Source organism: Physella acuta, unplaced genomic scaffold (assembly GCF_028476545.2).
Source record: "Physella acuta isolate Inbredline_101_S28 unplaced genomic scaffold, ASM2847654v3 ptg001558l, whole genome shotgun sequence".
NCBI classification, from domain to species: domain Eukaryota; kingdom Metazoa; phylum Mollusca; class Gastropoda; family Physidae; genus Physella; species Physella acuta.
In genome coordinates, this window is record NW_026733072.1 from 1 (window position 1) to 17,818 (window position 17,818).

Sequence of the window (17,818 nt, forward strand, 5' to 3'; positions counted from 1 at the left end):
TAGGAGAGATTCAGCGCCACCCCCCACCCCCGGCCCATGCAAATCGCTGAGCTCAGAGAGCCTGTTATTAAAGTCAACTAGGACAGTCCAATAGGCGCACGATACACAATAAAAATAGGCCGCACGAACACAAATAAATAATTGATAGAAATGTGTCACAACTGACTGAATACTAGACAGTCGTGTGTCTCAACTGATTAAATGCTAAACAGGCGTGTGTCATTCAACTGACTAAATGCTAGACAGTTGTGTGTCATTCAACTGACTAAATGCTAGACAGTCGTGTGTCTCATTAAAACTGACTAAATGCTAGTTAGTCGTGTGTCTCAACTGATTAAATGCTCGACAAAAGTGTGTCATTCAACTGACTAAATGCTAGACAGTCGTGTCTCAACTGACTAAATGCTAGACAGACGTGTCTCAACTGACTAAATGCTAGACAGTCGTGTGTGTCAACTGATTAAATTCTAGACAGTCGTGTGTCTCAACTGATTAAATACTCGACAATGTGTCTCATTCAACTGACTAAATGCTAGACGATCGTGTCTCATTAAACTGACTAAATGATAGACAGGCGTGTCTCAACTGACTAAATGCTAGAAAGTCGTGTGTCTCAACTGACTAAATGCTAGACAGTCGTGTATCTCAACTGACTAAATGCTAGACAGTCGTGTATCTCAACTGACTAAATGCTAGGCAGGCGTGTGTAAAACTGACTAAATGCTAGACAGACGTGTCTCAACTGACTAAATACTAGACAGTCGTGTGTCTCAACTGACTAAATGCTAGACAGTCGTGTGTCTCAACTGATTAAATGCTCGTCAAAAGTGTGTCATTCAACTGACTAAATGCTAGACAGGCGTGTCTCAACTGACTAAATACTAGACAGTCGTGTGTCTCAACTGACTATATGCTAGACAGTCGTGTGTCTCAACTGATTAAATGCTCGTCAAAAGTGTGTCATTCAACTGACTAAATGCTAGACAGGCGTGTCTCAACTGATTAAATGCTAGACAGTCGTGTGTCTCAACTGATTAAATGCTCGACAAAAGTATGTGTCATTAAACTGTCTCATTAAATTGACTAAATGCTAGACAGTCGTGTGTCTCAACTGACTAAATACCCGCGGGCCGTAGTTTGGAGACCCCTGAACTAAACAATCGTGTGTGTCTCCAATGACTGAAGTGAATGCTTGCGTTTAAAATCTTGATTCCTAGAGTTTCTTTATTTTTCTTGCTTTTTATTCCCCATCATTAAGGTTTTGAAAACTATCAATTAAATCCATCTATTTAATTGCTTCTCAGAAATCGTTTTTAAAAAAAAAAAAAAATTTAGTTAGTGCCCCTCTCCCCAAACATTTGCAATGTCGATAACGTAACAATGCGAACTTCTGTAAAGTGTAAACTATAAACACAGCCTAAATTTTAATTTACCCATCGCGAGAATTATCTCCCCTTAAAACAGTTGAAAGTGTTTTGAACACGATCTTGGTGAACTCCAACCAACAGATCATTAGTTATTTCCTCTGAGTATTGTATTGTGTATCTACAATTTATTTAGCTAAGTGATTGTACCACACTTTTAGATCAGATAGTCATTCAGTCGGATAAAGTAGAGCTTATCTGTTTATCTGATTTCGGTGTATGAAAGTATTTTGTGTTCAGCACTATGTCTACTTCTTGTGTATATGGGCAATATGGCTATATTATCATTCAGCTCTCGCACTCCCCCCCCCCCCCTCACCCCGTAAAACATGTCTACCTCCCCAAGTCGAAATAAAATTCCAGACTTTTTTCTCCGGGAGGGGGGGGGGGGGCACTTGAAATTTTCGGGGAGGGGGGGGGGGGCGGACATGATTAAAAGTATAGACTCTCTACGGGGGTGAGGGGGGGGGGGGCTTCGGAAGACACACTGGGCTTTATGATAACCAGGAAACAATTATTTTTTAAATAAAGATCACAGAAAAATTTTCAGCAAAACAAAGTTGTAATTGGGAGTTGTGTGAGTTTTAGGAATGCTTCCTTTGCTTCGTTTCGTTGCTTGTTACTTAGTTGTTTCTATCAGAGGCGTAGCGAGGGGGGGGTGCGGACCGCACCGGGTGACACCATTTAGGGGGGGTAACACCAAGGCAAAAAATAGCAAAATATATAGAGAAAAACTTGAACTTGAGGGGGGGGGGTGCAAATCGAAAATTTGAAAGTTTGTCCCGGGGAAGGGTCGCTACGCCTCTGGGGGGGGGGGGGTGACACCATTAAGTGCCGCACCGGTGACACCCCGACCTCGCTACGCCACTGGTTTCTATACATTCGTTTAAAAAAACACAGCACATTTCATCCACACCCAAACCAAATTATAATACAAAGCCCAATGAACCTATCATTTATGGTTCGAATTACCATGGTACCCCCCCCCCCCAAACCAAACACCAACAGCACCTGCAAAGCTAGCCCTAGATTGGCCTAGAAGCATAATTGTTCGTAACAATTTATGGTTTGGATTACCATGGAAACAATTGAGCAATATGTTTCTGTTGTCTCCTGTTACTTACTCATATCAACCTCCAAACCAAACCAACAGAACAAACAACACGGTGAGCGGAAAAAAATCACAGAAAAATCTTCCAAGGGGTCGTCCATAAATGACGTCACACTTGTAAAGGGGGGGGGGGTCCGTAGTTTTATGACTGTGATGAGGGGGAAGGAGGGTTCAGATGGTGCACGCTTTTGCATTATAAAAAAACATTGTTAGAAAACGAGTTTTAGCCGTTATTTCACGTTTTAGAAAACTGTTTAAATAAACTGTAATAGGAATTGATTTCAAAGAGTTCAGACACGATTTGGGAAAGATATCGATGTTTTAAGAAAAATTCAACTGCAATTTTGAGGGGGAGGGGGGGGGGGGTTGTAGGCTGAGGTGTGACGTCATTTTAGGGGGGTGTGTAGGCTGGGGTGTGACGTCTTTTTAGGGGGGGTGGGTCTGGCTTTTTGTGAAGATGTGTGACGGAGGGAAGGGGGGGGGGGGGGGAGAGATGAAAATCGCCAATAAAAGCGTGACGTCATTTATGGATGGCCCCCAATGGAGAAAAATGTTTTAAGAAATATTTTAATTTACTGTCGAGCAGTTTTAAAAAAAAAATAATTTCCGTGACTTTTTTCTGTGACTTTTTTTTTGTACAACCGCCAAACAAGCAGATTGATCGTTGCAATTACGGTTCGTATTACCATGGTAACAACAAGGCAGGATGTCTGTGTTAGGTCGTATCAACCCCAAATCAAACATTAACAGCACTAGCCAAACCCATCCATAGATGCATTGATCGTAACAATTACGGTTCGGTTTACTATGGTTTAAAAAAAAATTGAGCAAGATTTGGATTTACATAGTATGCGAAGAAGACTTTATTAGAGTTAACTGGCCCTCTTCTTGAATGTATTTTTTGTTAACACGAGGGTTGCTAAGAACGTATTGAAACATTGAGGTTAATTAGGCCACTGCGACAATTAATCAACGTTTCTCACCTAACTCTTGAAGTTTTATGTGAGGACGGGTGGGGAGGGAGAGAGGGCATGCACGTGTGTGTAGTTAGCATGTGTTGACGTGTAAATCTTTTGGGGTGGGGTGGTGAGGGAGAGGGCATGCAAGTGTGTGTAGTTGGCATGTGTTGATGTGTACCTCTGTTATGTTGGGGTGGGTTGGATGGGGGAGGGGGAGGGAGATAGGGCACGAACGTGTGTGTAGTTAGCATGTGTTGATGTGTACCTCTGTTATGTTGGGGTGGGTTGGATGGGGGGAGGGAGATAGGGCACGTACGTAGGGTTGCCAGGTGTCCAGTTTTGAACTGGACAGTCCAGTATTTGAGCAGACTGTCCAGGATAAAATAAATATAAGTACTGGACAAGTATATGAATAATACTCTGTTACCCCCCTTCTTCTGCTTTGCGGCATACCTGAGAAGAGAAGGATGGAAAGGTGTCCAGTATTTTCGGAAAAGATATCTGGCAAGTGGCAACCCTACACTTACGTGTGTGTAGTTAGCATGTGTTGATGTGTAATTCTGTTGGGGTGGGTTGGATTGGGTGGAAGCCTAAGATTCTGCGCTAACTTGAACCGTTGAAAAATCATTTCCGGTTAAGATTGACCAAAGCCGTCTGCGCGGGATCTCGGGTGGCCTAGGTTCAAGGACATGACCTAGAGGGTGTTCAGACTGGGTGGGGGCTGAGGAGGCGGGGCACAGTGACAAAGACAGGGTCCTAGGGACAAAAGAAAACACGGAGGATGGATACAAGCACACGGATGAAAAGGTGGGTAGTCGCCCGACCCCCGAGATAATACAAACGCTGCCACCTAGTGGAAGTTTCAATTACTGCCTTCAACCTGAGCAAGAAAATGTGAAAGAAACCATTGAATGAAGTAACATTATTCTAGGTTATTTTCTCGGTGAAATCTCTGGACTTTTGCCAGACTACAACACTACATAAAAAAATGAAATTCGCACACAAGCAGTGTTTCTTTCAGACATTTTTCTCCTGGGAAAGGTGGGTTACGAGCTTACAATTTAAGAGGGGGGCGGGGGGGGTTAGTTAAACTTTATTTCGTTCGAGGAGGGCGGGAGGGTCAATACCCTTATCTACCCTTATTTATATAGAAAAAATATACCGCCGACCCCCCCCCCCCCCCCCCTCGAAATTTTAGAGACCCCACCCTCGGAGAAAAAAAGTCTGAAAGAAACACTGCCCCCAAGATCAGATGCTTGAAATAAAATCAGGAAGAATAGTGTTAGATCGGCTGCCTAGACTTAGACACAAGACGCCCACACACACAATACATTAGGCTTTACACGCAATCTGACAACTGCTCTGCACATTGTATCCGCTCCACGTATACAGCGTTATCGCACAGAGAAACATAGTACTCTGTACTAAACACTCGTCATTCATAGCTTGGTCAACATGCATACATACTATGTATCTCTGTATACATAACTATATATATATATATATATATATATATATATATATATATATATATATATATATATATATATATATATATATATATATATAACCAGTGTCCAACCCCTTCCCCCTCCCCCCTTCCACCAGAAATTTAAGTCCGCCCACCAGTATGTCTTCCAGACTTTTTTCTCCGGGGGGGGGGGGGGGGGGCGGACAACATTTTCCGTGGGGGCGGACACTGGTAAAAGTATGTTTTCTATATAAATTCCATTTCGTTAATAATTCAAAAGCAGTGCTAGTGTTAGTCTAGCATAGGAATGCTCTAGCCTACTCTATAAATACACTAAATTCCATTTCGTTCGGGGGGGGGGGGGGGGGGGGGGGGGTAGACGTTCATACACCAAACACCACACACTCAAGGATTTCATACAGCTCACACTGCAATGTCTAGGCGGTTGTGCAGAAACCCACACTAGACAACTTAGATTTTAAAAATGCAGCGCCGGAAATTATAAACTTGATATCTAGGAATAGCCGATGGCACAAAATGATGCGCCATGTTAACGGCAGTGGGTTTTTGTCATTTGGCGCCTTATTTTACAAAATCTTTTTAATCAATTCGCCTTTGGTTGATAAAACTAAGCATTTGGCACATCAGCGATTTAGTTGTATCCCTTTATTCAAGGGAAACAATCAGTATTTTTTTTTTAAAGGAACATTGCAATTTTCCTTGTTTGAAAAATATTGATTGAGCTCTTTTCGTTAAATTCAAATTTAAAAAAAATAAATCACTCCAGTGTTTTATGGCATGTGCCCGTATTAGTATTATATAACACAAAAAAAGAGTATTTTCAAAGATCAAAAACCTCAAAATAGGCTATATAACCTTCCTAGGACCCCCCCCCCCCCCCCCCAGGATTAAACTATGGAAGCAAACTGAACTGTTGAAGCATCCGCCAGACAATTACTACAGTTAACTAATGTGTACCATTGTAGGCCTTAAATGTGTTGGAGATTTTAACTTTGTAACACCAAACAATTTTGTAAAAGAAACTTACAAATGTATCAAATATATAGGCCTACTACACTTGTGTCTTGAAATAATACCTTTATAATAATTTACAAGTTAGGTAAAATTAATAATTATTGAAAAATTAGTAATTCAAAAGCAGTGCTAGTGTTAGGCTAGCATAGGGATGCTCTAGCCTACTCTATAAGTACACCAATTCCCCATTTAAAATAACAATCCACCACTGAGCCACAATTTGTGTATTGTATAACATACATGACCCTTCAGTCACAGTGAGTTTAAGCAAGCTGCCTACATTTATACAACTTCCATGATCTGAGTTGCTCTAAAGTTGAGTTCTAATATCGTTTATTTCTTCAAAGCTGGTGTTGAGCATTTGAATACACAAAACTGAATGTGTAGTTTTATTTGTTTTCTGACTCAGTGTGTAGCTTTCTCATCCTGTTTAGTTGTGATTCTGTCTGCAACTGAATGTGTAATTTTATTATCTTTTTATAAGTGTTCTGTATCTGTCTGTGTGTGCAGTCTAGTTTCTGTTACCTGTCTTACTGTAAAGAAAAAAAAACAGCATTGAAACAATCTGGGGTTTGAGCACACTTTTTTATTACCTCCTAAAGCACATAAATCTTCAAAAGAATCAGGGGAGATAATGCTTTCTTTGTGGAACATTTTGGTTCAAACTTCTAAGCTGGGTTTTTAAAAATGTCACAAAATTGTTTAATATGAGGTTTTATAAAGTGGTTTTTAATCCTAAACTATACTTCATGAATTATGAAAAAAACAACAAAACAATGCCAATTGTAACATGTTTTTAACAGCTTATAACTAATCTAGTCAGTGTGAAGAATTACACAAAATTGCCAGGGGTTGTTTTCATTTCAATATAAGGCATATAAGATAATTGCAACTAAACACACACAAGCACACAAAGAATACAACTGTTTTGTGGTAATTAAAAATGATAAGAAATCTTGCTGATGGAAAGGATTTCAGGAAGGGCTGGGTTGGCTTGCTGTTTAGTTGGACAACTGTATCAAAGTCTGACCAAAGGGAGAGAAGCTGATAAATTGCTTTTAACACTTGTTCATACACTATTATATTTGTAATATAATAGTGTATGACAAGTTTTAAAAACAATTTAGCACTTGTTTATACACTATTATATTTATAATATAAAAGTCATTTGAAGGATTAGTTTCAGCAGTTATATTGGACATACAATGTTACTATTTAATTTTTGTAAAGAAATTCTATCTACAAAACCGTCAGACTGATTTAAATTGTTTGAACAAGTGCTTTAATTTGTAATGGATCTGGTTTTATAAACACCTCAGCTGTAAGTTAAAAGAAATAAACATAACTATTTTGCTTATAGAACTAAAAAGATGTCTTGGTCAAAAAATACCTATTTCTAAATTTTAAAGAAATGAAAAAGAAATCTTAAGAAATAACACACAAAAACAACAAAATCTTTTAAGTGAATCAAATGATGAGCTCAAAGTTTTGTTATTTTGATCAATTAAAGTGGATATTTTATACGTAAGATTACTTGTGGTGGATTTTTCATAAAGTATTTTAAAGTACTTTTTATAATATTCCTTAGTTTTCTAAATGTATTGGTAAGATTTGAACATGGGGCGTAAAAAAAACTATTAACTATAATAAGAATAAACTACATCACCAGTACAAATATTCTAATTAAAGCATCTACATCCAAATCAGACAACTACTTTAGTGCATCTATTGTATTAGAAAAGAGGTAGATATTTTTTTATGGAATGTGGACCCTACTGATATTTTAAATATACAATACTATAGGATTTTTTTCTTTAACATTAGGATTAAATATGTACATATACACACAAATAAATTATAAAAATAATTGGTTTTATGGGGAAATCACACACAACACATCATTAGGATAAAAAAGACCATTTTCATCTGGACAAATAATGTTAAAATGCACACAATTTTCTGCTTAGGATAATTGATTTTTAAACAAAAATTATATATCAACTTCGATAAATATATTGATTATTATGATGTAAAAAAATGGTCAACAGACAAAAATAAAGCAGTATTCAATATTAGGATAAATCTCTTAGTGATCTGATACACTTTAAGAGTAGGCTACAAGATTTACTTAAAAACTACTAACCCGAGTCCTTTAGAATCTAATAAAAAATGTTAGCTGGTTATATATACAAAAATTGTGACAATGGCAAAGAGAGCTTCTAGATTAACTCTGGAGACATCTACGTTCATTAATCTGGCAATGAAGGGCACTAATACATTTAAAAAATTATCTTATAAATTGTTATAATTTTTTGAAGCAGACTGATATAGAACGTTAAATAAATGTGTCCAATGGATTAAAATGCATAACTTAAATAATACTGCGGTGGAGACCAGATGAATATAATAACACACAATAATTATTTTTTTAAAAAGTAAATAATCATTCTGTATGGATAAATAATATTAGAGATCAAATCTTAATTCATACACTTTTTTTAACAGCAAATATTTCACATCCTTGGCGAGGGGTAAAACGTCACCATCACAGACAAAAATATTAATTAAAAAATCAAGAGAAAGTAAAAGACAAAACAAAGTTCCAAATACAAACAGAATATGTAATGTATTGTTGGGAAAACAATTCTGAGACTTGTATGTAAATGACTAAACAAAATAGGTGAGATTTTCTTTTCATTTTATAAAAATCAACTGATTTGTTTCTGAAGGCACTGAAAATGGCAACAAAAAAGTCTTCTCAGAATGCAGGCACCTCTACAGATTTTATAGTAGCTTGACTAAAAATAAATAAATAATAAAGTGCATTGAATAAATACCATTTGTGAAGTGTTAGACCTTTGTCTAGTTCATACAGACATACAAGAAGGTCTATATTTTCCTACTAGGTCAGATCAATCTCAACCACCTCCTACTCAATCATATAGGGCAGGGGTCTCCAAACTTTTCAGCCCGAGGGCCGCATTAACTATCAAATTTCAGTTCGGGGGCCAGTTTCTTCCAGGCATATCTTTGATTTTTCTTGGCAAAGTTCCTCAGCCATCACCAACAAAGGTTTTTTTCCGTGGACAAAAAGATCTCCGCGGGCCGGATGAAAGGACCTCGTGGGCCGCATCCGGCCCGCGGGCCGTAGTTTGGAGACCCCTGATATAGGGCACAATTGTTTACATTGGTTACTCAGTATAAATGCAGGGTTTAATTAAAATGTTCATTTCCTGTTTTATTCTCTAGCCGTGTTGTGATACACATTACAAAAATGAACTACATGTCTAAAACCCGAGTCATGGGAATAGTTTCCATAAAAATGTGGAGTAGTTGAATCCATCTAAAGCAATCAAAACTTTTAGAGATAAAATATGACTAGTAGCATTTACTCCACCTGAAGTTTTTGTTTTAAATTAGATTAAATAACTTAATGATACTGACTACTAACATATTACTTTAGTATTTAGTCAAATGCCCAGTTGATCAACAAAAAAGTAAAATGCACAATGTTTTAAAAATAAGTTAAATTAGGTAATAATGCCAACAAGAAAAATAACTCTTTTTAACACAAATTAGATACTATAATGAGACATCACAATGTGGATAAATACATGAATCCAAAATAATTTAAATGCTGATTTAAGTGGTGTGAACCCAAGTTTATAATTATGATTGAACAAGGTTCTTTCTTGAGTATAAAATTTTAAAAAGTTGCAAGGATGGAAAAATTCTCACAAATTTGAGGTCTGAGTGTTTCTGCTTAGGCTTAAGTACTTTACCTAACTTTTTAGGACAATAAAATAAACCAAAACTATAAAAACTATTACTTTTTTAAGTTGGTAACTTATATCACGACACAGACTTTCATCTATTTAGCTGCAACCTGAGAAGCTTGTTGAAAGTTTTTTGGGTAGACAAAGCTAAAGTCCTTTGAATATTATCCAATCTGTGACAAGGAAAATATTTCATGCACCTCAGAAATGTTGTTGCCACCCTGATTGGCTGGATTTAAAGTGTGTTCAATAAAATCTACTGTCCCTTGGCTGTCCACCAGTATGATTGTTGTAATCCTGAAAATGTTTTGGAAAATTAGATATTCTTTATGTAAAATGTGTTTAATACAAAATAATAAAACATAAACAATTATAATAAAACAATAAACAAACAATTTAAATATTTTTAAGAAGGGAGCATATTTAATTTTAGCTTTCACTAACACTTAACGAATATTCAACAACTGTATGAGTATTATGGTGAATTAAATTAAAACATAGGTACAAGTATAATTTTAGAAAAATTGAGCTATGGTAAAATATGGCAGAAATTATTACGCCCTAAATGTTGTGCAATTTTAAAGAAAATTCAACAACTGCATTAGCATTTAGAAATATAAAACATAAGGTAAAAGTGTTTTAAAATTTTTAGTTACGATAGAACATGGCAGAGACGATTAAGCCCCTTACGTTGTGAATTTTTAAAGGTCTTTTTGTGACTTTTCAAACAAAATTTAAAAAAAAAATAAAATAAGAGTTAAGAGGTTTTTTATTGACTTAGCAGTAACGGTTAAACCCCTTACGTTGTGCCATATCTAGTAAAATTTAAGAGTTAAGAGGTTTTTTATTGGCTTAGCAGTAATGATTAAACCCCTTACGTTGTGCCATATCTATCATCTGGAGAGTAGACATTGATTGCAGATTGGTGACTCACTCTGTGTGGTGGAAGTCCAGCAACTACAGCTGCTTTCTCTAGCACCGGGTCAGGGAGCAGGCTGGAAGACACAGTTTTATATTGACACCACAAATGTTTGTTATTAAACGAACAGGTATTCCCTACATTCAAATAAGCAAAGGCATAGTATTTATAAATTCTTGGAAAACCATTAAGAAAAATTTCAAGCAAAAAAATGTTAAGACTATAGGAACCATAGTACTGTGGCAACAAGGAGGTGAGTCAACCATTCAATAAAATAAGACCACCAATCAATCACCAACCAGTACACCTAATGAGACCATCACTCAACAGCTAGGACTAAAAAAAAGTAAAGTTCCCTTTTTGAACCAGATGGTCCATGGGGCAAGTGAAGTAGAGTTCACCTGTTCCTGTGACCTCTATATATGAAGGGATATTGTGGTCAGCACTATGCCCAGCCACCTTTACTCTCCCTTACGTGAGTTAAATACCCATCACAGCTGGTTGAACTCAGTGACTTTCTACTGACTTGTACCCAGATTCAAACTAAAGCAGTCTTCAGTTGTTAGCTAGGACTAGCAGCTAAGGTTCTAACCAAAAACATGAGATGGTAATCCCATGAAGATTTCACTTACGATGACTGATCAGACATTAAAGTAAACAGTTCTTGAATGAGGTGCCCCTTCATGTTGACTGTGGGAAATTGTGAAATTATACGCCCAAATCTTTCTCTCCCATGCATAACTTTTTGGAAAGGGTATTCTAAAGGTGAGTTTGAAACAGCAAATGAGGCTGTGGATAAAAATAGAGTTCATTAAAAAGAATACTCTTATTACATTTCAATACTGCTGAATAATCCATAAGAAGACCAATAATAATTTTCAAAATGATAGCCCACAAAAGCCTTGATTACTATTTTAATCACTACACTTACATAGTGTTAAAAATTTCAGTTCACTATACCAGAAGAAATTTATTTTTGTAAGAAGGCTTTCCCTCAAAATATTACAACAAATGGTCTTGTTAAAATCAAGTATATATATAATTTATATAAATTTTGTAGCATTTTAGACCAGAGAAGTAGATTTTTAGTAGACCTACCTCTTCTTTATAAGAAAACTTATGATTTTGCTTTCATTGCTATAGTAATAATAAAGTTCCCTTTCAAAACTGACAGTCCATGGGGCAAGTGAAGTAGCCTGCCTGTTTCTCAGCATTTGATGGGATAGTGTGGTAAGCACTATGCCCAGCTACTTTTACTTACCATCAGAGCTGGCTGAATTCAGGGACATTCTATGGTAATACTGTTTTTAAAAAAAGATTATCGCTATAAATGAAACAAACTTATCCTATCTATACTTACTGTTGGATGGAAGAGTTCGCATGTTGACACAAGAAAAATAATTACTTGCATTGCTCACATAGACAGGTTTAACAGGGAGGTAATCTTCTTGTTTCCTGAAACAGATTTTTGAAAAATAGTTCAATTAGTTTAAAATTAAATTTCATTGTACTACACAAACTATTGTATCAAATTTTAGAAGTAGAACTGCTTATGAGTAGAAATATGTCAGGTTATCATTGCCTAGTGGCTTTATGAAATGTCTAAAACTGTATTCTATTTGTATTAACTGCTATGCTTAATGTTTTAAAAACAAAACCCTTGGCTTATGAGCTTCGTAGAATCGGGCTGTGTTAGAGTTAATAAAGTAAATAAAACATCATTTATCTCAAAAATCATAATAGTATTCTTACATTCAATGGAACTATGAAATTTAGAAGGATATATTCAAGGAACCATGAAATACTTAATTGTGTTGGAGGAAATACCTTTTAAAATTACAATTCACAAAGAAGTAGAAAGGCATAATTCAAGGTAATTTTGTTTCTGAATTCTAAAAATTTACACCCAAGTATTTTTCAAAACATAAGATTACTTTTGTTAGAAATAAAATGTACAAGTAAGAATACAATTTCTGTTAACAAAACAGGTTAACTAAAAAAAAAAAACCAACAACTTCAAAATAAAACTAAACCTTTTGGAACAGTCAACACATTCTCACCCCATATCAAAGAGAATGAGATTAAATCCATTGTACTTGTTCTTTTGTTCTAGAATTTCCTGGGCATAGTCATGGATGTCATGTTTGCCGCTGATGAAGTTTGTGACCAGAAAACCTTGAAGATAAGAATGAAATAAAATAAAGCGGGAGTGATCTCCCCTAAACTTTTCTTGTATATTCTTATATAACACTACGGGGGATGGCAAATCGGGATATCGACATGAGTTTTAATTGCTTAAAATTTTTAAAAGCGAATAAAATCTTGTAGAAAAAATTATTGCATACTAAGTAAACAGTAAACAATGTGTGTATAATAGTGCGTAATTTTTTGAGAAATCGCGAATAGCGTAAAGTACTACTTCCAGAAAACGGAAATTACTCAAAATTTGATAGAAGGCAGAGAATTAGATCTTTTACTTATAAGTGAAATGTTGTTTATCTATCTGAAACAGTAATCAAGTTATAGGCTTTTGAAAAACCAAAAGTAGAATAAGTTCCACTCCCGGTTACCGAAAATCACTGAAAAGTTGATATACAACTACAAATTTCATATAATACTTATATAGATATATGAAATTTCATCAACCTAGCTGTAACGGTACTCAATTATCGTGTTCACAGACATACACACATACATACAAGCACACACACAGATGTAGGAAAAATGGCAAAACTATGTTTTTCCAACTCAGGAAGGTGTAAAACCTTCGATTATTTGCACGATTACCATACTTCCTCTATACTTTGTATAAGATAAAGTAAAAAGAATGAATTGATTGATAATTGTGCATAAGTGTAACCAGAAAAATGCACAACGAAAAACTGCACAATAATGTGAGCAAGGGAATTTTATTATAATAAAACATTTTTCCTTGAAACACGACAAAATAAAAGTGTTTTAGTATTGTTGGTATTTGCACATTTTTTGTTTGCACATTTTTCTGAGAACCGTGCACAAGTTAATTATTTACACATGGAATGGTGAGACGTGAAGGTAAGATTTTAAACAGCTGTAATCAGGATTTTACTCAAGTCTGCAGGTTGAACTTAAGTTCACACAGGTAAAAAAAATGTGGGTATCAGACTTAAGGCAGGGAAAGTAGAGGTGGCTGGGCATAGTACAAAATATTTATTTCTCATGGCCAAAAAAAAATAAGATTGTCTGTCTCACTGACCACTAAACTACAACAGGGTATTTTACTTTAGAACCAGCATCAGTTACAATATTGGCGTCAGTTACAATTTTAATTTTTAAAATATATTCTTCTTTATAACATCATATCCCACTTCAAATAACTTGCACACGTCACCAATAAATTTGTTGAAAACATTATTTTTAAAGCAATAAAACTAGTGCATGTCAAGCTTGGATTCCGAACCTCTTCCTTCTTTAGTGTGATCCTGTTGGCCAAGAATATTTAACAAGACTCCAATCTTTCCCTCTCTGCTCATACCAAGCCAAGTTCCACCACTTCTGCCTGACATCTGATCTAAGCCTTAGCAGAAAAAAAAAAAAAAGATTTTATTACACCAAAATGCAGAAAATAATCATAGAGAATGGAGATGGCATAGCCTAGCGGTAAAGCGCTAGACTGTTAACCCGTAAGTCTTGGGTTCTAATCAGTAGAACATCCCTCAGTCCATCCAGCTCTGATGAGTCCCTAACTCACGTTAGGGTAACAAAGGCGGCTGGGCATAGAGCTGACCACATTATCCCCATGTATGCCAAGGCCATTTAAACAGATGAACTATACTTCATCTGTCCCATGAGTCTGGGCACTAATGGGAGAAGGTGATAATGAATCGTCGATAATGATTAAAATAAAATGAGTTAAACAATTTTTTAAATTACCACTTATACAGCTACTGTCATGATCCCAGAAGCTTGTTGCTTTAGTAGGCCGATCCCACGTTTCATCTCTGTTATTGACAAGAACAAGCTTGTAGCCATCAATGCTGCAAATCTCACTTAGGTAGAAAAACAGGATACACATTTTCTTGAGATTTTTTTGCTGATGATGATTCGATGTACAGTAAACTGTGTGGTTATTATATAATTAGTTCTTTGGGGTTAAATGATTCAGGAATCCTTTCAAACATTTTGAAACGTAATGTCACCTATGTCTGTAGTGTAGGCCTATATAAAATAAAAATCAGATTTTATCATTAGTTAGACTCCAGATCTAGATATGTATTCAGTGTATTGTATAGTTAAGTATAGCAAATCTATAGTATAGTATAGATAGTCTAATGTAGTGAATTTGTTAGAAATCAGTCAATTGTGCTTAGTAGGGCAAGAAGAAAAATTCATATCTTAATAAATAGTTGTTATTATAGTATGAAAATTGGATGAACTATTAGGCCAAGCTTGATCTTTAATTAGAATATCTTAGTGTTAGTTAGGAGCAAGCCGAAATCTACTTTAATTAGGTGTATTTGATGATATTTTTACAATATTTGCATGTTTGAAGTATTATTGTTGAAGAACAACTTATTGATGTTTATTGTAATTTGTATCATTGTAAAGGGAATTGTCTGTGGTTTCAGAGGATAAGCTTATTAGAATTTTAGGAGATCGCGTTAAGTTTTTATATAGGGTTAATTGGGGTCGGTTAGCACAAAAGCGGGGGAAATTTTCACAGGTAAGCGTTAGAATTCGTGCCAAGAGCAAGGTGTCATCCGAGACGCTCGCAGGTGGGGTATATAAACCGGTGGGTTAGCCTTAGAGGGGATGGAGAAACGACGGCCCTAGCCAGTAATTTATGCAGCACACGTATTGGCGCTATAGTCTTGTTAGATGCGCGCTACACAGACAATTCCCGCTCAAGAAAGATAGTCAAATAAAGATTTGCAGAAGACGGGTTATTCTTCATTCTTGATCGTCTGTGACTGTGACTGAGAAATAGAAGAGAAGAAGAACGAACGTTACAATTGATAGAAGCAAGAATATTACAATAGAACAGCATATTTTGAGAGCAGTAAAAACGTTACACTATCTATAGGCCCCTAATTAATTACTAATTTTTATATAAATCTATAGGCTATTATAGGCCTATCAATATCATCATTTAGCCTATTATTAGCCTATATATTAAAATTATATTTTATTATTATATTATACTATATTTATTATTACTATACTATACGATACACATAAATTACCCTAATCACTTATCAATAATCAATAGTAATCACTAATAATATATAATATTATTTTTTAGCGCAATTTCCATTCTGGAGAATTGCGTTTATTAACCCGTCATTTCTGGATGTATGAATGTATGAATGAATGGATGGATGGATGGATGTGTGTCCGCAGCTTTAAGTCGTATCTCCTCCTCAACGACTAGTTCCAAAGCAATTTTGTTAAGCAAGTTACGAGGATGAACATAGGCCATAAAAATTCCGGGTTTCTTTCATGGATTTCCCGGAAAAGCCAAAAAACCTCGAAAAAAATGCAGTTTTTGGCCCATATCTCGGCAACCAGACCACTTAGCGACTTGAAACATTTACCAATCGATTCCTGCCATAATTTAGAACAATATTGCCGAAGAAAGTTTTCAAAAATATCCTTTCGTTCTGTCACAAAAAAATTTTTGAATTAATTAAAATTTGGACCGAATTAGTAGGCATTTTTTCCAACCACACCACACGCATCATCACGTTCAATAGCTGCATCATCACATTCAGTAGCTAGGCGCGCAATGGTTTTTAGTCATGTAACTCTATTGTAAATAAAACATGTAAAATACTGAAAAAAAAAAAAAAAATACGTTTTAATAACTAACCAATGGTTTTACTAACCCTGCTCTTGATTTACGCTATGACAGAGCTATTTTTAGATAACATAAGGAAATTGCGCTAAAATTGTCACTAGACTTTTTAATGGACACCAGCGAGAAAAGTCTCAAAGGTATTTGAGAGGTGTATAAATTCATTTAAAAATCATGCACAGCGTAGTTACAATTAATATGGTTATAAAATCCTGTCTATCTGGTTTTTTTCGGACTTTACTAAAGATTGGATGTATTTGATGTTTATAATATTTTCGGTAACTAAATAAAAATTAAAAAAAAAGCAAAAACAATTTGGTTTTCACGTGTAATGGCGACATAAACAATGGCATCCTGCTATTGGATAGGCCGCCATTGATTTTATTGTACACATTGTAAGCTAAAAATAGAAAACTAGGTCATGGGGTTTTAAATTTGCATTGTAATTTAAAAACTTGATCTGCAAAGTTTTGTAAACAAATAGTTATCGATCACTAAGTTACTGTACAGCCAATCAATATTTGTCTTACGAAAGTGAAACATCCGGTTATAACTTAGGCTTGATGAAAATAAATAGAAATGTGGCCTTAAACTCAACAAATTATTTTCAAGTTCTCTGGATTTGCAACTTTTATAACATTTATTCTAAAAATATAAAATTTCTAAATTAATTTTAGGCTTAAGTTTTTATTTTTTATTTTTTTTTACGGTCTAAATCTAAAAAGCACGTTTTTATTCCATGTCAACAACATTGGGGACGGAATCTCGTCAACTCGCTCGCCTCCATTAACTTGTTTATTAATGAATGTATTAGCCTAATATTACTAATTAATAATTTGATTGCATTTTAGAATTAGAATTTAGATTAAGAATGAAACAACCATCATCCATGAATAATAATGATTATTCCATGATTAAATATTAAATAAAAAAAATGTTAATGTAATTATTAATTAAATGTAATAATACTATTATAATAGTTATTAATAGCCATAGATCTAGGCCTACATAATATATTAATAATAGGCCTATATTTTAATATATATATATATATATATATATATATATATAGATATCTAGATCTATATGACAATGTACTAAAAACTATTCTTTATTTTGTAAAATGCAATTCAATAAAATTTAATCAATAGACAACATTAACATTAACATGTTTAAAGTTTAAACTTTAAATTATTACTTTAACTAACGTAAAAGCCAAATCACAAAAAAACTTGATAAGCGGACTTTCATCAGCTGTTGGCTGTACGCACACTAACAAACAAGATAAAT

At 35.0% G+C, this 17,818-nt stretch overlaps 1 protein-coding gene across 1 annotated transcript; it reads right to left on the reverse strand.

Moving 5' to 3' along the window:
- Positions 1 to 9,663: 9,663 nt before the first annotated feature.
- On the reverse strand, positions 9,664 to 14,879 carry LOC131928867 (transport and Golgi organization 2 homolog). Its single transcript, XM_059285016.1, has 7 exons — positions 14,608 to 14,879; positions 14,135 to 14,251; positions 12,756 to 12,870; positions 12,056 to 12,150; positions 11,328 to 11,484; positions 10,655 to 10,771; positions 9,664 to 10,073 (listed from the first exon to the last, which is right to left on the reverse strand). Exons 1-7 carry the CDS (start codon positions 14,747 to 14,749, stop codon positions 9,941 to 9,943), a joined length of 876 nt encoding a protein of 291 aa, XP_059140999.1. The 5' UTR covers positions 14,750 to 14,879; the 3' UTR covers positions 9,664 to 9,940.
- Positions 14,880 to 17,818: the final 2,939 nt, after the last annotated feature.